General features: G+C 37.0%; 1 protein-coding gene across 1 annotated transcript in view; it reads right to left on the bottom strand.

The window, feature by feature from the left end:
* The window catches only part of MGAM (maltase-glucoamylase), a 198935-nt gene that overhangs the window by 4150 nt on the left and 166871 nt on the right, over window positions 1–27914 (bottom strand). The window contains exons 59-71 of the mRNA XM_077148064.1: window positions 27458–27592; window positions 25910–25994; window positions 24709–24847; window positions 18699–18832; window positions 18388–18422; window positions 18171–18287; window positions 17529–17677; window positions 17337–17421; window positions 16858–16914; window positions 16265–16389; window positions 15329–15417; window positions 3514–3563; window positions 305–478 (exon numbers count right to left, since the gene is read on the bottom strand). Of these exons, the coding sequence (XP_077004179.1) occupies window positions 305–478; window positions 3514–3563; window positions 15329–15417; window positions 16265–16389; window positions 16858–16914; window positions 17337–17421; window positions 17529–17677; window positions 18171–18287; window positions 18388–18422; window positions 18699–18832; window positions 24709–24847; window positions 25910–25994; window positions 27458–27592 (1374 nt within the window). The remainder of the gene's footprint in view (window positions 1–304; window positions 479–3513; window positions 3564–15328; window positions 15418–16264; window positions 16390–16857; window positions 16915–17336; window positions 17422–17528; window positions 17678–18170; window positions 18288–18387; window positions 18423–18698; window positions 18833–24708; window positions 24848–25909; window positions 25995–27457; window positions 27593–27914) is intronic.

Genomic DNA, 27914 nt, shown 5'->3' with positions numbered 1-27914 from the left:
GAACCACTCTTCTTTATTTTAGCCTATACAACCTAAAGCATAGCACAATTGTTTCAGGAACCACAGAGAAAGGATTTCATTAGACCATTGATCATTGATCCTAGGACCACACTGTGAGGACCACAAATTTTGTGCACTTCATAACATGATTCAACACTTTTATAATATGATACAACTTTTTAGGAACACTTCTATTCCACGTACTTATGGCATCTCATATCAATTAAATAATGCTAGTAATAGGTGTGATAATTTTTCAGGATAATAAAATTCACTTACGATATGATAACATTGCTTTATATACCTGATTGGAAGGGTCACTCTTGAAGGTGGTGTCTGTGAATTGCTGGTTGTCATAGGTGACAGTGACTTGTGTTACATAAGTAGAGTTTACCCCCCAGATCCTAATATATCCAACTTTCAGTGGATTTGAGTCACTCAAATACTTATTGTGTATGATCTGGATTTGCAAGATGTTCTGTAAAGGATTATTAAGGGGAAAAAAAACATTTGTTAACAGACTATGTTTCAATTTAAAATAATCACCAACCTCAAATTACTTTTGTTGTTTGCTCTTTTCAAAAAGTAAACACTTCATGAAGACATACTTCCCTGAGTATGTCCCTTACTTTAGCTTACTTTAGCTTACTTTACCTGTATTCTTACTAATTCTTAAAATGACTTGGAAGAGAAGACACTGTTATCCCTGTTTTACAGATGAAAAAACTAAGGCTCTGGGAGATGAGGTGAGTAGCCCCAGAGCACACAGGTGACTGATGTAGCCAGGGTTTGAATACCAATGGGCCTGTGTGTAGAGTACTGCACTAGCTAATGCAAGGTACACAACAAAATAGGAAACAGTCCCCAGATTAAAGACAATTTGCAACAAATACAGGCATTTAGCCACATCATTTAAGTATCAATACACAGGCTAAAAAATGTGAGACAAATTAAGAGGTGGCACAGAATCAAAGCCCAAATGAAAGTCACAGAAATTGTTTGCTAGAGGTGTTCGTAGAAAGGAAAAATCACTACAGGAATGGTAGGACTTAGAAAGGACATGGAACTTCAGAAGCCCTGGATGGATAAGCAGGACTTTTAAAGGTGAAATGAATGCAAAAGAGATACGGGGGGATTGTGATATATTAAACAAAGGCAAACTTATTGAGTACAAGGGCCACTGTAGCTGATGCTAAGCAAATAAAGAAATGAGCCTGGTTAGGTATGTAAGATAACATGAAGATTTATACAGTAAAGCAAGAGATAGTTCGGTAAAATGAAGTCTTGATTTCCTTGACTCTGGTGGTTTTGTAAGAAGAGAAAGAGACGTGCAATTGGCATTAGGAAGAATTAACAGGATTTTTGTGACTGACTGGACAGGTGCAATGGAGAGAAATAAGGAGAAAGGAACAAATTTGAAGTAAATGGATATGCTGGAGTTGGTTCTTATTGATTTGGGAGAGCCCATTTTTAAACTCCTGGAATTTTGCAAGCCAGTTATTTACCAGTTGATAGCTTGAAGCTGGCCATGGTGGTGGGAGTATTTATAATGAAGAAATGGACAAAATGATAAAATCTTCTCCTCCCCATGGCAAGCTATCTTACCATAATTAAGAAGTATCTTTAGGGAAAACTGGAATTTTCCTTCATTTCAGGCTACTAATCCTTATGGAGAAAAAAATCCATTGCATATCACATAGAAATAAGAATTAACTTATCACTCACTATCTTGGAATTATAGAAGAATGGAATTTTAGTGCTAGAAGCTATTTATGGGTAATCTATTCATTTATAATAAAGAAACGTAGCTTCATCAGAAGTATCTTCTCAAAGGATGAATAGCTAGTTAGCAGTAGAAATGGAACCAAATCCAGGACTTTCGGATCAATGGTTTCATTAAAATAAATGATATTTTGAGAGGAAAAATATGTAGTCTTCAATTCACCTTTTCTGAAATTAATTACAAAATTTTACAAGTTTAATTAAGACACACAGTCTTGTCTTGACAACAAGACACACATTGCCCTTGTTTCTAAAGGGCAATTGCAGGATGGAGAAAGCCTGACCTGATAATTGTGTCTATGAATATAATTTGAAGGTTTTAGTTAACCATGAGACCTATCTGTGCTAAACAACTAATACATGTGTTAAAAATACAGAGACAATATGAGGCAACGGTAAAAAAATATAGTCTAGGCAAAAAATAATAATAGTTAAGCAATATTGAGTTCTGTGCTGTTCTACAGAAATATAATGCAAACCACATAAGTAATTTTAGTTTCTCTAAGTAGCCACATTTTTAAAAAGGAAAAAGAGGCAGGGGATGTTTATTTGAATGCTATATTAATCTCAATCTTTTTCCATACTAACTTTCAAATATGTAAAATTAGACTAGTCACATTTTAAGTGTTCAATAGTCACATGTGACTAGTGAGTGGCTATCCTATTAGATAATGCAGCTCTAAGGTGCATCCAAGAACGAGCTGACTCCTAAGACATGAGAAAGCAAAGCCAAGATCATCCAAGCAGCCAAAGAGACCAATAACTGACTGCAGGTATATGTGAGCTAGCCAAAATCAACTAGGTTCAGCCCAGATCATCAGAACCCTGCAAAGTTATGAACTAAATAAGTGTTTATTGTTGAATGCCATGAAGTTTTGGGATTATTAGTTATGCAGCATTATGGTGAAATTGATAACTTACACTTCAAAATTCGTCAGCCTAAAAGTACTTTTTCATCTCCAGAAAACATGTTATAAATTGAAGGACCCAGTTTTTTCCCCACAACATTATTTGAGTCCCAAGTTTCTTTCTATAGTGTGATAAATTGTTAACACAAGGATTTCTTCTTCCCTATTTTAAAGGCAATTCTAGATTGGAATTCTAGAAGTTTTGATGGTTTGAAGCCGTCATATACTCAAAGAAGGTCATGTTCCTTTAATTCATTGTGGATGCAGACCCAAGTAGATGGGACCTTTTGATTAGGTTATTTCAATTGAGATTGGAACCACCTCTTTCAGAGTAGGTCTTCATCCTTTTGCTGGAGTCCTTTATAAGAGTTTAAAACACATACAGAAGCAAGGAGATGAAATTAAGAGAAACTCACAGAGAAACACCCAGAGAAGTTTAGAGAAACTAACAGGTGGAGAAGCCAGAAACTTAAGCAATGAAACCCAGGAGAGAAGGACCAGCAGATGTTGCTGTGTGCCTTGCTATCTGACACAGGTGCCACCCGTAACCAGTCTTCAGAAAAGGTATCATCCTGATGATGCCTTATTTTGGACATGTTCATGGCCTAGAATTGTAAATTTGTAAGCTAAGAAATCCCCATTGTAAAAGCTAACCTATTTCTGGTATATTGCATTCCAGCAGCTTTAGCAAACTGAAACAGAAACAAAGGTAGAAAGGAACTCTTATTACGATGTGAGATGTTATATTTGTATGGTTAATTGATAATGGTTAATCTTTAGCTAACTCAAAAAGGATTTATAGAATTCAATAAAATAGTCTTACCTGTGCTGCTGTAAAGCTTGCTAAGAAATAGTCTCCATTTTCATAGGTATCTGTAAGCAAGAAAAAGGAAAGGAAAAGCAACTATATATTGTTCAACTGAAGCAGATAATCTTGATAAAATCAGAAAAATATCACAGAAGGTCATAATTACTTATCAGAATAATCATTATTTATCTGAGTAGCACTAAAATAGTAGCTGAGAGAATATTCCACCAAGGGTCAGTGTAGGGATGTGCATGAGAAAGGAGGTATCTTGAGGTGATGGCCATGTGGTTGCAAATGCAGAAGAAACTGTGTTGAACTAAGTTTAAATGCCATAGGAGAAGAAATGTGGTTATTTCTGTGCTGATTTAGCAAGTACAAGGGCAGAAGCAGGAAGGATATGAGAGGTCACAGGACTATGATGATAAAGGCTCAAAGCAGAGAAGATTATTCTGCAGTGATGAGGAACCCAAGCTCTCAAGTCAAACAGATATGGATTTAAATCCCAGCTGATTTACTTACTAGTTGTCCAACCTCAGGTAAGTTACCTAATACTTACATGCCCCATTTCCTCATCTGTAAAATGGAAATAACAGTGCCTAGCTCAAAGCAATAAGATACATAACAGTCTGCTTGTCCATAATAAGTGTTCAATATGTAAATGTGAAAGCTAAAACTCTTACAAGAAATCAGGAGTAAATCTTCATGACGTTAGACTTGGCAGTGGTTTGTTAAATCTAACACATAAATATAATTAACAGAAGGAAAAAATAGATAAATGAAATCTTTTGTTCTTTAAAGGATAGTGTCAAAAAAAAATGAAAAGATAACCCACTAAGTGGGAGAAAGTGTTTGCAATCATACATGTCACAGGATCTATATCTAGAACATATAAAGAACTCTTTCAATTCAACAATGAAAAGAAAACTTAATTAAAAATGGGCAGAGGATATGAATACACATTTCTCCGAGGGAGATATACAAATGGCAAATGAGTACATGAACAGATGCTCTATAGCATTAGTCATTAGAGAAATGCAATTTGAAACCACAATGAGATACCACCTCATACCCACTAAGATGGCTATAATGAAAAAGACAGATGATAATAAGTCTTGACACGGATATGGAGAAATTGGAACCTTCATACCTTGCTCGTAGGAATGTAAATGGTACAGACACTTTGGAAAACAGTTTGGCAGTTCCTCAAAAAGTTAAACTTATTACCATACGGACAGAAATTTTACTCCTATATACATACCCAAGAGAACTGAAAAAAATGTCTACACAAAGCTTACATGCAAATTTTTATAGCAGCATTATTTATAATAACCAAAAAGTAGAAACAATCCAAACATCCATCATAGCTATAAAAGTGTGGTATATTGATACAATGAATATTTTCTAGTCATAAAAGAAATGAGGTGCTGCTATATGTTACAGCATGGATAAACCTCAAAAACATTTTGCAAAGTGATAGAAGCCAGTCACAAAGAGCATATTTATGATTTATTTATAGGAAATATCCAGAATAGGAAAATTTACAGAAAGTAGATTAGTGGATCCCTAGGGCAGCCACTGCCTAGAGATGGAAAGGAAAGGGACACTGAAGTGTAAAAATAGCTAAAGGATATGGGGTTTATTGTTGTGGTGATGAAAATATTCTAAAATTGATTGTGGTGGTAGTTGCAGAGCTCTGTGACTATACATACTCATAAACACACTAAAAATGATTGAATTGTACATTATTAAAGGGTTACTTTCACGTTAAATGACTTATACCTCAATAAAGCTGCTACCAAAAAATTATAGTCAGGCCCCAGAAGTGGGGGAAAAGGCATTTTCTTTTTTTTTTTTTTTTTAACATGGGCAGGCACTGGGAATCGAACCCGGGTCCTCTGGCCTGGCAGGCAAGCGTCCTTGCCTGCTGAGCCACTGTGGCCTGCCCGGCATTTTCTTTTTTGTAAAACTATATTTTTCAAAAAAAATGTTCTCATCAATTTTTTTTAAGGTGCATGGTCTGGGAACTAATTAATTTTAAAAAACAGCCTAGGATTTCTCTTTATCATTGTACCATCAGATCTATAGTTGGCTGCTCATCAATCTTTTAAATACCACACCCATATTTCCTAACTATGTAGTAGCCATCTTCACCAGGAAATCCTACAGGAATCTCAAATTCAAAGTCTGCAAAATTAGCCTCATTATTTCTCCTCACTTACTAAATTGGCTTAATCACTCATACTGCATGCCATGATAATGACATTACTTTCTACCTAATCACCCAACCAGATACTTGGCATAATCCAACAATATGTGGTCTGCAGTTACCTTGGCAAGAATACTGCTACTGTGTTAATACCTCATCATGGCCATTAATTCCTTTTACAATGATTTCTTGCTTATCAAGCAAACCCTTGATTAAAATACCATTTTTCACTCAGATTTAATTTAATGGAAAATATATACTTCCTGAGAGATGGCAACATTCCAGCCATTCAATAAATACAGTTCTTAAATTAAAAAATTGGCATTGTAGCATATTATTCTCTTGTAAGGCAAATACTGTCAACTCCCACCACCCAGTTAACTTCCTGTTATTCATATTCACGTAACGTGGTAGATGGTCAGCCTCTTCTCTCTGACTTTCGGACTTCTTATTGTCATAGTAGCCACATTAATTTTAATAATAAAATACCTCATCTTTAAGGTTTATAGTAGAGTTTTATTTACCTTGGATGATAATGATACATTTTTATATTCAGCACCCGTACACACAGAATTCTCTCTCTATTTTAAATAATTTTATCTGCCTAAAAACTTACAAGTAGGGAGTATCCTGCAGATGTTAAGATGAGAAAATGTGGCAAAGAAATGAAAAGTTACTTGCCAAAAGATACAAAACTAGAAAATGATTGAAAGATAACGGAACCCAGATTTATTTAATTGCAGTAGGACATATTTCTTTCTATACAATTTACTTATTAGAATGATATTTTTTTAAGTCCATAGACTGAATTGAATTCTGAAAGGAAAAGTCACCTAATTCCTTCATATCCTTCCTTTTTGTCAGGTTTCACCATAAAAGGGCAAATAGTCACTTGAAAAAAAATCTCTTCTATACACATTAAATTAATATAGGCCCATTATGTACTATCCATATATTGTTAAGAGACATATAAAATGCCGTTTACACTACTATGAAAAAACTTAGAAATACTTAGGATACATTTAACAAAATATGTGTAAGACTCAGGCACTGAAAATGAAAGAAGATGCAAGTAAATGGCGATTATATATACATTGCTAGATGATTGCTATATAGTAAATGATAGGATAGATAGATGATAGCTATCCCAAAATTGTCTCTAGAATCAATGCAATTCCAACCAAAATCCCAGCACATTGTTTTTGGTGGAAATTGTCAAGTTGCTTTTAAAATATAAATGTAAATACAAATTAATTAGAATAGCCAAACAATTTTGAAAAAAAAAAAAAAGAACAAAGTAGAAGAACCTATACCACCTGATTTCACTACTTACTATAGAGCTACACTAATCAAGACAGTAAGACACTGACATAAGGATACATATATAGATATTCATATTGTGAATATGAATAATCCCAAAATAAAATTTTATCATACATGATCTATTGATATTTGACAAAGGTGTTAAGATAATACAATGGAGAAAATGTTGCACTTTCAAAAAAGTGGTTGCTGAAACAGTTGGATAAATACATGGGGGAAAATTAATCTTGATTGTTATCTTATACCACATGCAAAAATTAATGAAAATTTGATAATTGTGCTAAGGGTAAATGCTAAAATTGTAAAACTTCTAAAAAATAGGAAACAAAAAATATTTGTAATCTTGGTTTAGCTAAGCTTTAAGAAACTTGAAGCTAAGTTTGCACAAAGCATAAAAGAAAAAAATTAATACATTGGAATTCATTAAAATTAAACTTTTCTATTTGTAAGAAATCATAATAGAATTGAAAAAGGCATACAAATGACTAGGAGATCCATATATCTGCCAAATGTACAGATGTACAGAACTCTTAGAGCTCAATAATTAAAATAAAAATAACAAAAAAAATTGGGCAAAGGACAAAGTTTTTTCAGAAGTTAAACATATTTTTATCATATGACCCAGCCCAGAAATTCCATACCTAAGTTTTTACTCAAGGGAGATAAAGCATATGATTACAAGATGATTTATAGTCAATCATAGCAGATTTATTTATAGTGGTCAAAAAATGAAACAACTTAAATATTCATCAATAACCAAATGAGTAAACAAATTGCAGTATATCTACAGAATGGATAAAAGGTAATTAGCAACATGAGTGCATTTCAAAAACATTTTCTAAGTAAAAGAAGTTAAACACAAAAAGAGAACACACTGAATGATTCTACTTATATGAAACCTAGAAAAGACAAATTTAATCTATCATGAGTGAAGGCAGATTAGTTGCTGCCAGGATCCAGAAAGTGATGTTGGGCTGACTATAGAGAATTACAATGGAAATTTGGGGGGGGTTTATGAAAATATTTTGTATCTTGATTGTGGCAGTGGTTATACAACTGAATAAATACATTTGTCAAAACTTACAGAACTATAGACTTTAAATGGATGCATTATATTTATATAAATTATAAAAATAAAGTTGTTTAAAAGACATTTCTAGGAATCTATCTTACAGAAATAATTTGAAATGTTAAAAATATTAAAACTCAAGCACCCTATTTGTAACAGTGAACACTGAAAACCTTCTTTTTAGAGAGTAACTATAGAAAGTAAGGTAAATGATGGTATATCCTCTCAATGGAATACAGTTACCACAATGATGTTTATAAAGAATATGTAACAATATCTAATGTATTTTTGTCATTACGTTAAGTGAAAAGAAACAGGATTCACACATTAAAAATGCATTATGCTTACAGCTCTGTACAATTTTAAGCATTTTCTTAAGGATACAAAATCAAAAGGCAATATGGGCGGGGCCAAGATGGCGGCTTAGTAAGGTATGTGCATCTTGGTTCCTCCTCCAAAACACCTACTAGGTGAACTGAAACAGTGCAGAACAGCTCCCGGGGCCACGGCAGGGAATGGACACACAGCGTACCCCAGTCTGGACTGGCTAGTCTGACTGCGAGACTCGGCTGCGGTGAGATCCCCGAGCGGCGCGCGATTTCCCGAGCAGCAGCAGCTGTGGCGGCTGGAGCTCCTCCCTCCCTCCTTCCTGGGCCGGCTGAGAGTCTTGGAGAGGCAAGTTTCCCAAGCCGAGGCGGCCGGCACCCCTCTTTTGCCGGCGGCTTCCTGGTCCAGCTAGGAGTCTCGGATCAGAGGGCTACCCAAGCCGTGGTGGCCCTCCCCTGCGGGCGGCTTCCTGGTCCGGTGGGGAATTCCCCGGGCCTGCTGCGGCTGGCGACCAGCCACAGGGTCCCCTCAAGCCATGGCGGCTGACGCCCCCACCACGCGCGGCCCCCGAACCAACTGAGAGAATTGGATCAGAAATCCCCAGGCCGCGGAGATCGGTGACCAGGGGGATCCCTTCCAAACACGTGAGACAAACGTGTGCCACGAGCGCCACCTACTGGGCAGGATAAGAAAAACAGAACCCAGAGATTTCACAGAAAAATCTTACAACCTTGTTGGGTCCTACACCCAGGGAAATCTGACTAAATGCCCAGACGCCAGCAACAGAAGATAACGGTCCACGCTCAGAAGATTGAGAATATGGCCCAGTCAAAGGAACAAACCAACAGTTCAAATGAGATACAAGAGCTGAGACAACTAATGCTGAATATACGAACAGAAATGGAAAACCTCTTCAAAAATGAAATCGATAAATTGAGGGAGGACATGAAGAAGACATGGGCTGAACATAAAGAAGATATAGAAAAACTGAAAAAACAAATCACAGAACTTATGGAAGTGAAGGACAAAGTACAAAAGACGGAAAAAACAATGGATACCTACAATGATAGATTTAAAGAGACAGAAGATAGAATTAGTGATTTGGAGGATGGAACATCTGAATTCCAAAAAGAAACAGAAACTATCGGGAAAAGAATGGAAAAATTTGAACAGGGTATCAGGGAACTCAAGGACAACATGAACCGCACAAATATACATGTTGTGGGTGTCCCAGAAGGAGAAGAGAAGGGAAAAGGAGGAGAAAAACTAATGGAAGAAATTATCACTGAAAATTTCCCAACTCTTATGAAAGACCTAAAATTACAGATCCAAGAAGTGCAGCACACCCCAAAGAGATTAGACCCAAATAGGCGTTCTCCAAGACACTTACTACTTAGAATGTCAGAGGTCAAAGAGAAAGAGAGGATCTTGAAAGCAGCAAGAGAAAAACAATCCATCACATACAAGGGAAACCCAATAAGACTATGTGTAGATTTCTCAGCAGAAACCATGGAAGCTAGAAGACAGTGGGATGATATATTTAAATTACTAAAAGAGAAAAACTGCCAACCAAGACTCCTATATCCAGCAAAATTATCCTTCAGAAATGAGGGAGAAATTAAAACATTCTCAGACAAAAAGTCACTGAAAGAATTTGTGACCAAGAGACCAGCTCTGCAAGAAATACTAAAGGAAGCACTAGAGTCAGATACAAAAAGACAGAAGAGAGAGGCATGGAGAAAAGTGTAGAAAGAAGGAAAGTCAGATATGATATATATAATACAAAAGGCAAAATGTTAGAGGAAAATATTATCCAAACAGTAATAACACTAAATGTTAATGGACTGAATTCCCCAATCAAAAGACATAGATTGGCAGAATGGATTAAAAAACAGGATCCTTCTATATGCTGTCTACAGGAAACACATCTTAGACCCAAAGATAAACATAGGTTGAAAGTGAAAGGTTGGGAAAAGATATTTCACGCAAATAACAACCAGAAAAGAGCAGGAGTGGCTATACTAATATCCAACAAGTTAGACTTCAAATGTAAAACAGTTAAAAGAGACAAAGAAGGACACTATATACTAATAAAAGGAACAATTAAACAAGAAGACATGACAATCATAAATATTTGTGCACCGAACCAGAATGCCCCAAAATACATGAGGAATACACTGCAAACACTGAAAAGGGAAATAGACTCATATACCATAATAGTTGGAGACTTCAATTCACCACTCTCATCAATGGACAGAACATCTAGACAGAGGATCAATAAAGAAATAGAGAATCTGAATATTACTATAAATGAGCTAGACTTAACAGACATTTATAGGACATTACATCCCACAACAGCAGGATACACCTTTTTCTCAAGTGCTCATGGATCATTCTCAAAGATAGACCATATGCTGGGTCACAAAGCAAGTCTTAACAAATTTAAAAAGATTGAAATCATACACAACACTTTCTCGGATCATAAAGGAATGAAGTTGGAAATCAATAATAGGCGGAGTGCCAGAAAATTCACAAATACGTGGAGGCTCAACAACACACTCCTAAACAACGAGTGGGTCAAAGAAGAAATTGCTAGAGAAATTAGCAAATACCTCGAGGCGAATGAAAATGAAAACACAACATATCAAAACTTATGGGACGCAGCAAAGGCAGTGCTAAGAGGGAAATTTATTGCCCTAAATGCCTATATCAGAAAAGAAGAAAAGGCAAAAATGCAGGAATTAACTGTCCACTTGGAAGAACTGGAGAAAGAACAGCAAACTAATCCCAAAGCAAGCAAAAGGAAAGAAGTAACAAAGATTAGAGCAGAAATAAGTGAAATTGAAAACATGAAAACAATAGAGAAAATCAATAAGGCCAGAAGTTGGTTCTATGAGAAAATCAATAAGATTGATGGGCCCTTAGCAAGATTGACAAAAATAAGAAGAGAGAGGATGCAAATAAATAAGATCAGAAATGGAAGAGGAGACATAACTACTGACCTCACAGAAATAAAGGAGGTAATAACAGGATACTATGAACAACTTTACGCTAATAAATACAACAATTTAGAGGAAATGGACAGGTTCCTGGAAAGACATGAACAACCAACTTTGACTCAAGAAGACATAGATGACCACAACAAACCAATCACAAGTAAAGAAATTGAATCAGTCATTCAAAAGCTTCCTAAAAAGAAAAGTCCAGGACCAGATGGCTTCACATCTGAATTCTATCAAACATTCCAGAAAGAATTAGTACCAACTCTCCTCAAACTCTTCAAAAAAATCGAAGTGGAGGGAAAACTACCTAATTCATTCTATGAAGCCAACATCACCCTCATACCAAAACCAGGCAAAGATATTACAAAAAAAGAAAACTACAGGCCAATCTCTCTAATGAATATAGATGCAAAAATCCTCAATAAAATTCTAGCAAATCGTATTCAACAACACATTAAAAGAATTATACATCATGACCAAGTAGGATTCATCCCAGGTATGCAAGGATGGTTCAACATAAGAAAATCAATTAATGTAATACACCATATCAACAAATCAAAGCAGAAAAATCACATGATCATCTCAATTGATGCAGAGAAGGCATTTGACAAGATTCAACATCCTTTCCTGTTGAAAACACTTCAAAAGATAGGAATACAAGGGAACTTCCTTAAAATGATAGAGGGAATATATGAAAAACCCACAGCTAATATCATCCTCAATGGGGAAAAATTGAAAACTTTCCCCCTAAGATCAGGAACAAGACAAGGATGTCCACTATCACCACTATTATTCAACATTGTGTTGGAGGTTCTAGCCAGAGCAATTAGACAAGAAAAAGAAATACAAGGCATCAAAATTGGAAAGGAAGAAGTAAAACTATCACTGTTTGCAGACGATATGATAACTATATGTCGAAAACCCGGAAAAATCCACAACAAAACTACTAGAGCTAATAAATGAGTACAGCAAAGTAGCAGGTTACAAGATCAACATTCAAAAATCTGTAGCATTTCTATACACTAGCAATGAACAAGCGGAGGGGGAAATCAAGAAACGAATCCCATTTACAATTGCAACTAAAAGAATAAAATACCTAGGAATAAATTTAACCAAAGAGACAAAAAACCTATATAAAGAAAACTACAAAAAACTGCTAAAAGAAATCACAGAAGACCTAAATAGATGGAAGGGCATACCGTGTTCATGGATTGGAAGACTAAATATAGTTAAGATGTCAATCCTACCTAAATTGATTTACAGATTCAATGCAATACCAATCAAAATCCCAACAACTTATTTTTCAGAAATAGAAAAACCAATAAGCAAATTTATCTGGAAGGGCAGGGTGCCCCGAATTGCTAAAAACATCTTGAGGAAAAAAAACAAAGCTGGAGGTCTTGCACTGCCTGACTTTAAGGCATATTATGAAGCCACAGTGGTCAAAACAGCATGGTATTGGCATAAAGATAGATATATCGACCAATGGAATCAAATAGAGTGCTCAGATATAGACCCTCTCATCTATGGACATTTGATCTTTGATAAGGCAGTCAAGCCAACTCACCTGGGGCAGAACAGTCTCTTCAATAAATGGTGCCTAGAGAACTGGATATCCATATGCAAAAGAATGAAAGAAGACCCATCTCTCACACCCTATACAAAAGTTAACTCAAAATGGATCAAAGATCTAAACATTAGGTCTAAGACCATAAAACAGTTAGAGGAAAATGTAGGGAGATATCTTATGAATCTTACAATTGGAGGCAGTTTTATGGACCTTAAACCTAAAGCAAGAGCACTGAAGAAGGAAATAAATAAATGGGAACTCCTCAAAATTAAACACTTTTGTGCATCAAAGAACTTCATCAAGAAAGTAGAAAGACAGCCTACACAATGGGAGACAATATTTGGAAATGACATATCAGATAAAGGTCTAGTATCCAGAATTTATAAAGAGATTGTTCAACTCAACAACAAAAAGACAGCCAACGCAATTACAAAATGGGAAAAAGACTTGAACAGACACCTCTCAGAAGAGGAAATACAAATGGCCAAAAGGCACATGAAGAGATGCTCAATGTCCCTGACCATTAGAGAAATGCAAATCAAAACCACAATGAGATATCATCTCACACCCACCAGAATGGCCATTATCAACAAAACAGAAAATGACAAGTGCTGGAGAGGATGCGGAGAAAGAGGCACACTTATCCACTGTTGGTGGGAATGTCAAAGGGTGCAACCACTGTGGAAGGCAGTTTGGCGGTTCCTCAAAAAGCTGAATATAGAATTGCCATACGACCCAGCAATACCATTGCTGGGAATCTACTCAAAGGAATTAAGGGCAAAAACTCAAACGGACATTTGCACACCAATGTTTATAGCAGCGTTATTTACAATTGCAAAGAGATGGAAACAGCCAAAATGTCCATCAACAGATGAGTGGCTAAACAAACTGTGGTATATACATACGATGGAATATTATGCAGCTTTAAGACAGGATAAATTATGAACCATGTAATAACATGGATGGACCTAGAGAACATTATGCTAAGTGAGTCTAGCCAAAAACTAAAAGACAAATACTGTATGGTCCCAATGATGTGAATCGACATTCGAGAATGAACTTGGAATATGTCATTGGTAACAGAGTTCAGCAGGAGTTAGAAACAGGGTAAGATAATGGGTAATTGGAGCTGATGGGATACAGACTGTGCAACAGGACTAGATACAAAAACTCAAAAATGGACAGCACAATAATACCTAATTGTAAAGTAATCATGTTAAAACACTGAATGAAGCTGCATCCAAGCTATAGGTTTTTGTTTTGTTTTGTTTTGTTTTGTTTTGTTCTTACTATTATTACTTTTATTTTTTTCTCTATATTAACATTCTATATCTTTTTCGGTTGTGTTGCTAGTTCTTCTAAACCGATGCAAATGTACTAAGAAACGATGATCATGCATCTATGTGATGATGTTAAGAATTACTGATTGCATATGTAGAATGGTATGATTTCTAAATGTTGGGTTAATTTCTTTTTTTCCGTTAATTAATAAAAAAAAAGGCAATATGGCAAAAATATTAAAAGTAGCTGTGTTTAATTTTAGTTTTCTATCTTTATAATGATTTATCTAATGAGAATAGATTACAGTCGTAATGAAAACTAAACAGAGGAAACTTTTAAATATGTTACTAGTGAAAAATAAGCTTTAATTTCAGAAAGTGTGACTTGTTTTAAGATTACAATATCTGAGTCACGGTAAGTATTGAAAAATGAGAGACAGTTGGTAACACTGCATCAGTATTCCTATACAAATATCTGAGGAAGAGAATGTTCGCATTACAATGACAACTACCCATTATCTAAGTTAGAACTATTATGTCCCTAGATTAGAGTAAAAGGAATACTTTGTTGATATGAGTAAATTTGAGTAATACTTAAATTCATTTTTGAGTCACCACAAAATTTTCTAAGCTGCAATTTGTTTCCTGAGTGGGACTAATTATGAGAAAAAGGGTGGTTGTTATAGATAGTGGGCCCAAATAATGGATCCAGGTCTATGTCCCATTGTGAATGAATTCATGACCAGCCTGCTATTTGCATACACATTGTTTTATCAGAATGAGATAGTTACACAGGAATAGATCATCCCTTGTTGAGTCCATGATATGGGGCTCCTGAACATGCAAAACTAGGGACCATACTCTGGTCTATATACCAATTACACTATAACAATACACATGAGGAGGCAAAATGTGCAACAATTCCCCATCATCATTGCCTTATTAACAGTAGGAAAACAGAGGTAGGTTTTCATTTCATACTAATTGTATGCTGAGGTTTTATGGTACCGTATTTCTAAATGTGTACAAGGATTCTAGAAAGTTCATGCTCACCAATGCTTTGTCCATCATCCCAGAACATCTGACCTTGAGCTTCCCCGTTGTCATCCAAAGCAACAGTCAATCCCATAAAGTTTTGTCGACTGTCAAAAAGAGAAAATTACTGTTCTCTAGGGTTAGGTTATAAATATGAAATGTTACTTACGTTTTCAAATGATAAGTAGCATTTGAAAATGTTACTTATCCAGAAGAGAAGGTAATGCTTTAAATACGCACATAAATTTCTAAAAATAGGTAAAACAAGATAAAACATGATGCTTAAAAGTCATAGAAAATATTTTTAAATGTAATGAAACAGTATAATTTCAACTTTCAAAAACCAAGTATAAATAATTTACATATAACATATCACAAGTATATAAGGAGATATGAATTCCTTAGGAAGAAAAACCCTGAAAACCCCTGCAAGTAGTTTGCAGTTTGCTACAGAATAAAACCCAAATCCAAAATACTTAATCTGGCATTCATAATCCTCCATGATCTGATCCTAATTTACTTGACTCATTTATTTTATCCCCTTTCTTTATCTATGTTCCAACTAAACTGAATGGTTTAGTATTTCCCAAACCCAGCTCATTTGTCACCTTCAGTTCTCTAATCCTCTCAGAATATCTCTCCCATCTGACAAACACTTCATTAAGTCCCTAATATATATATATATATATAATGTGGAGAGCGGTACAAGCCTCGGGGAAGGTTTTTTCCCCATACTTTTGGCACAGCCCTACAGATAAAGACCTCCCCACGGCTGACTCCATGAACTCATATTCCCCCAACTCCCACTCAGAAGGCACTCACAGAACCAAACCACTAAACCTGTCTGTAATTTAGTTTATTTACCTACATAGCACTAATAAAGGTGGGGAAGCTACCAATAAAGCCACCTTGTCAGGGTACACTGAAGCTGTCAAATTCCTCCTCTTCTCCTACCTGTAGTGTGTGTTAAGTGCGGGCTCTTGCCATGGCAATATGTAGCCTCCTCTGACATGAAGGTTGATGTGGTCAAGGGGAGCAATCAAGTTTCTCCATTCACCATTCAAGTCTTGGCCACGTCCCTAGTAAGAACATTGGCAATGAATGACAGCAGATAGATGGATGGAGTGAGTCTATGCTTTCTTATAAGCTCTTCCTTTCCAAGGAAACATGTTGGAAAGCTGGCAACATATAGCAAACCTAAGGAGAAAAATCTCTGATTTTCAACATCGCTCAAAGCACTGGAAATTGAGCCATGTCTCAGTATGTATTCAATCAACAATAAATTCTCCTTTCATGGTTTTCAAAGTGTGCTCCAGAAAACAGGTGGGGTGGGTCTGGTACAAGGAGGCAGCATGACATGAAACCTCAGTGTGATCTATTTATGCTTTTATGTAACATTTCATTGAAACAAAATTTGCCATGGCTGAAAAGGTTGAAAATTATTGCCTTTGTGAATATATGCCTGGAAGTCAGGAGAAAGTTCTAGCCACCTCTCTAGCAAGCAGGGACCAATGTGTTTCTTCACAGAACAAAATGTTTGGTCTTACCGTGCTATAGTCATACCAACGGGCTCTGGGAAAATAAGCAGAGATCTCAAAAGTGTTCTGAAACATAAAATCCACGTTACATTATGAATATTCCAATAAGGAAATAATTTAATTGTAATTTTAAAAAAAGCTTTCTAAGAATTAAGGAAAAATAGAACTTTTAGTACAGCTTTCAAGTTTTAGAGGTTTTATTAGGAAAGATCCTGAGAAACTCCTCTACAAACACACAGGAAAGAAATTATTTTTTACAAAGCAAATTTTATAAAGGTGCAAGGCAATAAAACTCTAAAATGAAAAATTAAAGAGGGTTGGGATGACTTCATTAGCAGAGACCTTGAAAAGAAGAAAAAGATTTTCCTTAGAAGTTCTAGAACGGGATTTTGCCTGAAGGGAATGAGGCAAGATGGTTTTTGAGGTCCTCCTCCTGTGACATTAGATTATGTGTTTGAAGGGTTTCTGATCTGGGATGAAAAACTCACACTTTCCAGCACTGGACTGATTAATAAAGCAGGGCCCAGCATGAACTGACAGTCTATTTTCCAGGTTGTATTGTCATCTGTAAACCTTAAAAAATAAATACAAAACATTCATTCCTAGATTTAGAACTGTTGTAGGTGGCTTTTTACAAGACATGCCCAGGCCTGCTACTTGGGGAAACAGGTTATACTCACTCATGAAGAAGGGGTCGGACAACAGTGCTGCCTTCAACGTGAGCTTTATGCATCAGAGTATAGAAATAAGGCAGAAGAGTATATCTGGTCTGGAGGATGTTTCTTGATAACGTCTCAAAGGTTGAATTCCAGGCCACAGGGTCTTGTCTCTAAATGGATGAAGACAGATATCCATCACTTTTTCTTTACTCTATCCTAGTGGACCCTGAACACATATCCTCTATGTGGGTTATACATCATCTTCCCTTCATTTCTAGCCAACTGCCCCCCTACGTCCATCCTCTTCTTTAACACTGATTCCAAATTTCCCTGCACAGGGGTAGCCTTGGCCCTGCATATGATAGAGAAAGAGGTTTCTAGGCAGCACTGACATACCTTGGATGGATTTGAGCAAAATACAAATTCAATATTCTTAAAACAAAACTGGCTTCTAGTTTTGCCTCTTTAGAAGCTATAAAAACTCCTCCTTGGCACTATTCCCCAAAAAGAAGAGGAAAAGTATATTCTTGAAAATTATTAACCACTCTAGGATTCTGAGCTCTGTGGCTTTTCCAAGAAATGGAGGCTCTGGTGATTTTTTTGAATTTTCATAAAATAAGCATACTCTTGAGGATCAAAATGCAGCATAAACTATTGGCTCACCCTTGTCCCATTGGTGTTGTGATTCCTGGAGAATGGATAAAATGCCCCCAGTTGCATCCAGCGAATACACATCTCAAATTCAGCATCTCCAAAGAACCCACAAATATTTGCTCCTGTCTGAGAAGATGCAAAATCAGAACATGAGGTAGGACTCTTGTGGTTTGCTGACATGCTAAAATCCGGCTGAGTAATGATAAGTGGCCCTGGTATGACTTACATAGGGTATTCCAAAGAGGCTGAACTCCATCATGCCTGCAATGAGAAGATACAGCTGTGTGTGACAAAACAAGCATCTAGGGAGGGGCAAAGGTTAGATCTGCCTCCTCTATACCCCATGAGAAATCCCTGGACCACTCAGGATGAAAATACCTAAAGATGGATATAGACTAACACTCGTACTATTAGGAACCTCAGCCCTTGTTGAATTCACTACCCACTGGGACCACAGTATATAACAAGTGCAGCTGAACAAGATGCAGTCCAGTCCCCTCCCTGCCACCACAGGGCCCTGAGAACAAGCCCACACACCAATGATGGATTTCCTCAGCTGGTCCCACGCAGCCTTGTTGTCTCCCAGCCAGTGTCCTCCCCAGCGGCCAGAAGAGGGGAACGTGGAGCGGGTGATGACAACCCCTCGCTGCCTTGTCACCTCTTGCACGGCTCTGATTGGAGAGATAAAAGGAGGTGATTTGAAATGGATTTGAGAATAGACAGCCATGGAACTTCATTAAAGAGAGTCACTGCAACCTAGAGCCTGAGATAGTAGTATTCCATCCTGAACTGGGTAGCACCTGCCCTGAAAGAAACTGCTTTATGAAAGTGATGCTGAGTCCTGAGGAACATCACAGCAGGATAAGTAGACATATCAGGACTCAGAATGAGGATTTCCTTTCTTACAAAACTTTAGTTAACTAGTTCTCTATATGGAGCATGAGTGGGGCAGGGAGTAGGGCAGGCATTTTCATGTGTCGCTCAACTTCATAAGGAAGATTTTCTTGCTTTCTTTTAACTTGTCAAAAGTAATTTAAAGAGTAAGTGGGTAGAGCTGGAATTCAATAAAAGTGATTATAGATTTTTGGTAATATTGACTCTGTTTTGCTACTCCTAGATAAATTTTGCTCACAGAGGCAAATATATATGTAAGTTGTGTTTAAATACTTCTCAGCTGAGGACAATCTATATGCATCTTCATTCCAAAAATAAAAACAAGTGTGTAAGAAAGAAATTAATGGTACAAAAAAGAAAGCCTATGAATATAACAATACATACAGAATCCAAATATTTGCTAAATGAAGCATTACATATCAGTAGAATGATGAATTATTCACTAAATGCTGTCAGGAGAAAAATTAGCTACTGTATGGAAACTAATCCATTTAGGTCACTTCCATATTTCACACAAAAACAAGTCTTATAGTGGAGATACACACATACACTCCACTAACACTGGAAGAAAATATAAACTCCCTGATTTCTATAAGGGAAAGGAATGTCAAAAAATAAAAAGAATGGACAAAAACATAATGAAGTAAAAGTTGATAAATTTAAATATATACATATTGAAAGCATATGCACATAGAACACAGAAAAGAAAATAGCAAAATAACTTCATTGAAATAACATTAAAATAGGAAGGACTCATTTTCACTAATAAGAAAAACTCTAGGAAAATCACCAAAGGAAATATGTTTGGCTTATGAATACAAGAACACTTAAAAATCTAATAAGAATAATAATTTTTAAAAGCAAATATTATGCTTTGTATCACAAATTGACTTTTTAATGATAGTATGCAATGACAAAATGCAACAAAATCTCTATTTCCCTCCTCTGCTGAAGAAAACATAAATCTTTCAGAGAAGCAATTTGGTAATTTGTATCAAGAATCTTATAAATGCTCATATCCTTTGATCCGGACATATCACTTTTAACTATCCCAAGTAAATAAATAATATCAAGCATAGTTCAATGGATATAGCACAATATATTTATTGATTTCCTTATTTTAAGTTGCATACACAAAGTTGTTATCACTACATTATTTATAATTGCAAAAAAAATTTATCAAAAAAGAAAGAAAAGAAAGACTGTAGACATTTCAGGCAGAATTTATGACTGCTCCCTGCCCCTCCAAGTCCCTGAGTGGATTCTGACACAATACACAAAGCAGGGCTTCTTTTGCCTCAAAACACTCGATTTCTGCTATACCATAGACTCTTTATACTTAAACAGCAGAATAGGGAGCTCCAGGACTCAGTTCTTCCACCAAAACGAGTATTAAACAGGCAGGAACTGTCTTTTGGAACTTGGAGGCCAGAAGAACACTCTACACTATCCAGGGAAGACTGCAGGACAAGACTGAACAGTAAATTGCTCTCTCCACACAATGGCTACCAGCGCTCATCCCACACTCTCCCAGCACGCCACTTTGTCGTCCAATTCCTGGCTAGCTCACTGGTGACTAAAAGGGATATAAAAATCTTTTTGCCTGAGAACAGGGGACAGCAAGACCAATCACTGAGTGTGGCTTTTGATTAGTGAATTTGGATTGCTTGGGGCCTGGCTCTGAGGGCAGTTGTTTCAACATCCCTCACTCTCCGCCCATTCCCCACTGTCCCACAATGGCAGTGGTATCCATTATTTCAACCTTCCCTGGACAGAGGCAGAGATGGTGGAGATTTACAGATGCAGGGCTTTCTCAGGGCTATGGGGGACAATTAGCTGAAGGGATGCATTTGCCGGGCAGGCCAGGAAAGCTCAGCCTTGGGTTGCTGTCAGAGAAGCTTTAGCACCTTTTCTGATCCTCTTCCCAGGGTACTTTGAAGCCAGTCTACAGCCTTTCCTTAGGTCCCTGGCTCTGTTTTGGCTGGGAAAGACTGCCTTGGGAAAGTCCTCTCCAGGGTGACCATCCTCCTAGAAACTGCCTTTGAGATAAAAGCAGCTAGAGATGATGAAAGGGGTATAAAAAGTCTATAGAGTCAACAGTGTGGGACAAAGGCCTGCTGACTTCCAACACGTGGGAGAGAGAGGTTTGTCTCCTGGGAAATGGAGGGCACAATCAAACTCCAGTAAACAGAGTAACTCCAAAACAACCGACAAGAAAAGCCCAGAACAAAACAGAAGCCTAAAAAAGACAGGGGAGGGCCACAGAGGCTTAGCAGGCAGAGTTCTCACCTGCCATGCCGGAGACCCAGATTTGATTCCTGGTGCCTGCCCATGCAAAACTAGACAGGGGAAACCCTGGACATGTGTTCACCTTAGGCAGACCTTCTTGATAAGAGAGCTGAAGTTCAAGAAAGTCTGTTTGCTCATCAGTTGGTTACAAATATCTCAGGGCATAAATCCCAGAGTTAACATTTTAAAATATTAAAATGTACAGTGTGCAGGGCGGGCCGCGGTGGCTCAGCGGGCAAAGTGCTTGCCTGCTATGCCGGAGGACCTCGGTTCGATTCCCGGCCCCAGCCCATGTAACAAAAACGGAGAAACAGAATACAATAAAACCAGAAAATGTTTAAAAGATGTTTCCCTTTCTTCCTTCCTTCCTTCCTTCTATCCTTCCTTCCTTCTCTCTTTCCTTTAAAAAAAAAAAAAAAAAAAAAAAATGTACAGTGTGCAGCAAAAGAATACAAGACAAACAAAGAAATAGGACCCTATGGCCCATCCAAAGGAAAAGAATAAAAGTCCAGAAAACACTAATGGAGGAAGTCTGGAATGTGGACAGACTGAAAAAACCTTTACAAAACATCTTAAAAATGCTCAAGGAGATGAAAGAAAATACAGAGAAAGAACGAAAGGATACCAGGAAAACAACAAATGAATAATATGAAAGTTTTAGTAAAGAGACTGACATTTTTGGAGGAATCGAGCAGGACAATTGGAGTTGAAGATCACAATAGCAGAAATGAAAAATTCCTAGGAGGATTTCAAAAGTAGATTGCAGCTGGCAGAAGAAAGAATCAGTGAGCTTGAAACTAAGAGACTTGAAATGAGTCAGGCTGAGGATAAAAAAGAAAAAAAGATATATTAAAAGTGAAAATAGCCTAATAAGTGCACCAATATATATGCATTATGGGAGTCACAGAATGAGAAGAGGGAAAGGAGCAGAAAGAATAGACAAAGAAATTACCAAAGAACTTCCCAAACATAACAAAAGAAATGAATATGCACATCCAAGAAGCCCACAGAACACTGTGCTGGTTTGAAGAAACCCAGAAAAGGTCACGCTCTTTTAATCCATTCCTGTGGGTGCAGAGCTGTTGTAGATGAGAACTTTTGGTTAGGTTATTTCAATTTGATATGTGACCCATCTCATTCAATGTGGGTATTAATCCTTTTATTGGGGTCCTTAATGAAAGGATAAAAGACAGGAAAAAAACCCCAGAGAGTTTAGAGAGAAAAGCCCAGAGAAGCAAGCAAGGACCCACAGCTCAGTGGCCCAGTAACCAAAAGCCTTGCAGCAAATAGACAGGTCTGACCTATTTTGGAAGTCTGTTTAAACCACCATTCCCAGAATACAGTCAATATTTTGTCCCAACTTTCAGTTCTTTGGAAGGTCTCTATTCCCAGGGTGTTGTGGCCATTTGATTTGATTTAGAACTCAGCTCAGCAAAGAGAGAAAAGCCCACCTTCAGGGAATAACCAAAACAATAGCAATTTTCTACCAGAAAAAAGAGTCAGCAAGCATGAAGACAGCTCAGTAGAGATTAATTGACCTGAGGAACAAAATGAAAAAATTGAATGGAGCCTCAGAAACTGGTGGAACACCATTAAGTTTACAAACATATACTTAATGGGAATCTCAGAATGAAAAGAGAAAGAGAACAGGGCAGAAAAGCATTTGAAGAAATAACAGCCAAATACTTATACAGTGAAAACTACAAAACATTGGTGAAAGAAATTAAACATCTAAATAAACAGAAACTCATCCAGTGTTCTTGGATCAGAGGGCTTAATTTTGTTAAGATAGCAATACTCCCTAAATTGGCCTACAGATTCATCATAATCCCTACCAAAATCACTGATGCTTTTTTTTTTTTTGTAGAAATTGACAAACTGATCCTAAAATTGACTTGGAAATGTAAGGGACCCAGAATAGCCAAAACAATATTGGGAAAAAAAGAACAAAACCAGAGGATTCATGCTTGATTTTTGACAAGGTGCCAAGACAATTAAATGCAGGGTGGGAATGGAATAGTCTTTTTCAACAAACAATGCTGAAAGTACTGTATATTCACATGTCAAAAAATGAAGTTGAATTCTTATATCATACCATATACACAAAATTTAACTCAAAACGGACCACAGATTTAGATGTAATATCTAAGGCTATAAAATTATTAGAAAAAAACACAGGAGTAAAAACTGTGATCTTGGGTTAGGCAATGGATTCTTGGGTATGATACCACAAGAATGAATGAAGGAATGAGTGAGTGAATGAATTAATTAATTAAAAAGATAAATTTGGACTTCATCAAAATGTAAAACATTGTGTTTCAGAAGACACCACAGAAGTGAGAAGACAATTCACAGAATGAGAGAAAATATTTGCAAATTATCTATCTCATAAGTGATCTGTATCTAGAATATATAAAGAACTCTTAAAATTCATAATAAAAAGACAAATAACCCTATCAAAAATGGTCAAAACATTTGGAATAGATATTTCTCCAAAGAAGTTATGCAAATGGTCAATAGGTGAATGAAATGATGCTCAACAGCCTTCGACCTTAGGGTAATGCAAAGCAAAACGCCAATGATCTACCACTTCATATTCACTAGAATGGCTATAGTCGAAAAGACTGACAATAAGGTGGTAGAGAAATTTTAAACATTGCTGGTGGGGAAGAATACAGCTGCTTTGGAAAACAGTTTGGCAGTTTCTCAAAATATTAAATACATTGTCACCATGTGAGCAAGAAATTTCATTCCTTAGGTATATACCCAAGAGAAAGGAAAATATGCATCCACTCAAAAGACTTGTAATGCATGTCCACAGCAGGGTTACTTATATAGTCAAACAGTGGAAACAACCTAAATGTCCTTCACCTGATGAACGGGCAGGCATAATGTGGTATTCTACATACAATGGACTATTATCCAGCAATAAGAATAATGAAATACTGATACATGCTACAACATGGATAAACTATTATTCTATTTATATGTAATATTAAGATTAGGATAGTTCATATTGTTACTAATTACTGAAGCTGGGGAGCTGGGGGGAAGGGTAGAAATGACAGCTAATGGGTATGGGATTTCTTTTGGGGGTGATGCAAATATCCTAGAATCAGATTGCATGTAGTAATGGCTGCAAATCTTATAGCCACCTGATGTGTTCACTTTAAAAAGACAAATTTAGCCACCTACCAGACAAATGTATCAGAAGTGCTTTGATTTCTTGAGAATCCATGCCTGATATTTTGACATCCAACCATTTAACAGGCATCACATAGGTATAACTACAATACAAGTATGACTAGACAAGAATAACAATGTGGGAAACTAGTTTCGTGGTCAGTTAAAAAAATACACTCACCTGCTTGTAGATCTGGTCTGGGACCACCCGTACAGGCTGTGGACATCATAGTGCCGCACCGGGGAGCCATCTGGCAGGATCTGCTGACTCTCCATGCACAGGGTCTTGCTGCTCAGGCCGCTGCCCCTGGACTCCAGGTCTGAAAAGAAATTTTAGTTGTTTCCAAAGCAGCTTGATTTGCATATTCAGTAGAAATGTTCATCTTTTTGGCTTTTCCCTACTTCAATAACCAACTTCATTATCAGTAACAGGCCCAATTTCAAAAGTATTTTGTCTAGAAAACTAACATCCTGTGACTTTATAATTGATGAAGGATAAGACAAGAGCATTGAGCTTGGAGAGCCACCCTCCTTTTTGTTTCAACTCTAACACTTAAAGGACGCTGTTGGTATCATGGTCCATTTTTTCAATAAACTCTTTTGTTGTCATGTCTGTCTCTTCCACTAGATGGTAATATTCTCAAGGGAAAAGATCTTGTTTCAATCAAGTTTGCATTGATTTCTCTAAATCTCTGATTTGTCAGCATTTGCCTAAGATAAAATATTGAATTAAAACAGGAGGGAGAAAAAGGAATGAATGAATGCATGAATGAATGAACAAACAAATGAGTTGGTGAGCAATGGACAAAGTAGCAGTGACCTAGTTATCAAGAGATTTGGATTCTAGATTCTGTCCCAGAAATTACTAGTACAGTACTTTGGGGATGATGAGTTCCCTTCTTGTGTCTCTGTAAGGTGAGAGGGTTCAACTTTCTGAGATCCTTTATATGCCAAAGTCCTACCATTCTCTATTTCTGTACCATATACAATCAGGAATATCCTTCATGAAGTGTTTGAGAACATAGGCAGAGAAGACTAGGTCTGGATTTAAATTCTCAAAACAATCGTGTTTGTGTGTGTGTGTGTGTGTGTGTGTGTAATTATTTCAAATTTTAGAAAAAAGTTCATAGTTACCAATGTAATAAGATGTATCATGCATGCACTTTTTCGTTTCTTTCATAGCACACTGCACATTATTTAAATGCTTGCTTAGTAATTTATTTATTTTCACATATCCAAGGTTATTATATTTGTTTTTTATGCCATTTTTGCTAGTGAGTTTGTTCTCTCTCCAACGCTAGGCTTCACTTTGACTGTAAGAGGAAACCGCCCAGGATTTTTGAGCAGGAAAAAATCTCAGATGAAGTCGCTTTCTTACGTACGTGGCATATACGGGGGATTATTAAGAGTATCATTCCTGCACTTCCCGACAGATCCATCCACAAAGTTTGATGGCTCGTTCATATCCTGAAATGAGTTAGCAAAAAGATTTCATACGTCAGGAGCCATATGACCCTGTTATATTTCATTTTATTTGATTAGGAAGATAGCTGTGCCATATTGAAGCCCTCACATCAGCTGGCAGCTTAATTTACTCTGTTTCAATCCAGGGATAGACCCAAATGAACTCTAAGAAACCATGCTGACTTATGTAGCGCACTAAAGCCCTTTTGGCTCACAGCGTTTTTGAAGTTGTGAGGATTATCTCAGCAAATATATTGAGATCACATGGATCCAAAAACTAAGGAAAGCCTCTCTTGATTCATTTCCCTACACACAAGTATTCATGGATTATTCACTTTTTATCTATGGGCTATGACCAATATTATATTCCCCTAACATTTCTAAGGCCAATAGCTTGGACTTATTCTGATATCAGCATAGATTAATCACAAGAAGGAATGAAAAAAATCTCACCTTTTGTGGTAAACTCCTAAAAAGTTGTAGGTAAATTAGAAACAAATCTGGAAATAAAATCAGACTTAGGGGAATTGCAAGAAATAGGGACTCCTGAGGTAAGTGTTCACCACCTAATTCATCAATGGAAAGGTTAAAATTTTAAATACTGGACTCCTAAGGGAAAATGCAAGTAGTGGGGAATTATTCAGTTACTCGGGTATAGCTCTCCCTCTATTGGAACAAATAATCAAGAGTTATCATTACCTCTTATTTCTCAACTCCCCATGTCTCTCCATTGTCTGATTTGCCTATTGGGTAGTCTGTGTCCTTCATGTGTCTAGTCTGTGTCTATCTATCCTGAAGGTGAGAGTGGCTGGAAGGACCCAAGACTCATAGGCTTGCTTCTAGATGACTTACAAGCTAACTCTAGCTTGACTCAGACCTGAGCAGTTCTGCAAGGCTGGTCTAGAACATGCTCAAGAGTTCAGTCCCTTGGACAGTGGGGGGCACTGACAAGCTTCCCAATACTAAAAAAACACAAATAGAAGATCCCATGGACATATGTCCCAGAGATACATCAGGAAACCCTGCTCTTGAGCTCAGCTGACATGGGCAACCAACATCAGAAAAGATGTTTCTGGACAACAGGGCTTTCAAGCTGTTCTCTCAGAGAAGTCGTTACCAGGACGATGTTGAACATTTATTGGCTTTCAGATTCATTCCTTTGCCACTTCCAGTTCTGCTCTGTTTCACAAGAAAGGCTTTAGGCTAAAGGGTCAGTTTGGCCAATGAGAGGCACTGGCAAGAGATTAGAAGGTGGAAGAATAAAAGAAACCGTGGTGTTTCCCCCCCCCCCCCCCCGCCCCCTTCTTGCTCTGGGAGCACCACCAGCAGCAGTTCATCTCCTCCATGGGCTCCAACTTCCATCAGACATTATATCCATGGGCATGTCCATAATGATCTCTGATTCCCCGGGGTACCATGTTTGGCTGCTAACATTTCCAAAGAAAAACAACTAGGAGTGAACTTACAATCAACAATCCATCAAATTTCAAGCTCTTCTCTGGCTCTCGAGGGTTTGCATAGAGTTCTTCTATTTCTTTCTTCCACCAAGCAGTTGTGCTGTTGCGCAAGAAATCAGGAAAAGCAACGTAGGCCTCAGACAGCTGAAAGAGATAAATGTTCTCAAGGTGGGGTCTCAGCCTGTACAGAAAGTGGAGTCTGGAAACCGGGAAGGGAAGATGAGCAGGTATTTGTGCAAAGCACTGCCCCACTCAGTCTCTGACCTAACCTAAGGTCTGTTGCTGCTCAAGAGTTTAATGTGGACACAAAGAGATCAGAGAAGGTAGATTTTATTCTTTATCTTCCTAAAACAAAGTTAGTCTTTAAGTTCCTTTTAAACATGAGATTTGTTTTATGGTTAAGCATTTAATTAAGTAAACTGGAAAATTAAGTCAATGTCTAAACAATCAAACATCAAAAATGAAA

Source organism: Tamandua tetradactyla, chromosome 1 (assembly GCF_023851605.1).
Source record: "Tamandua tetradactyla isolate mTamTet1 chromosome 1, mTamTet1.pri, whole genome shotgun sequence".
Lineage (NCBI taxonomy): Eukaryota > Metazoa > Chordata > Mammalia > Pilosa > Myrmecophagidae > Tamandua > Tamandua tetradactyla.
This window is presented reverse-complemented; position numbering and strand designations above follow the sequence as displayed.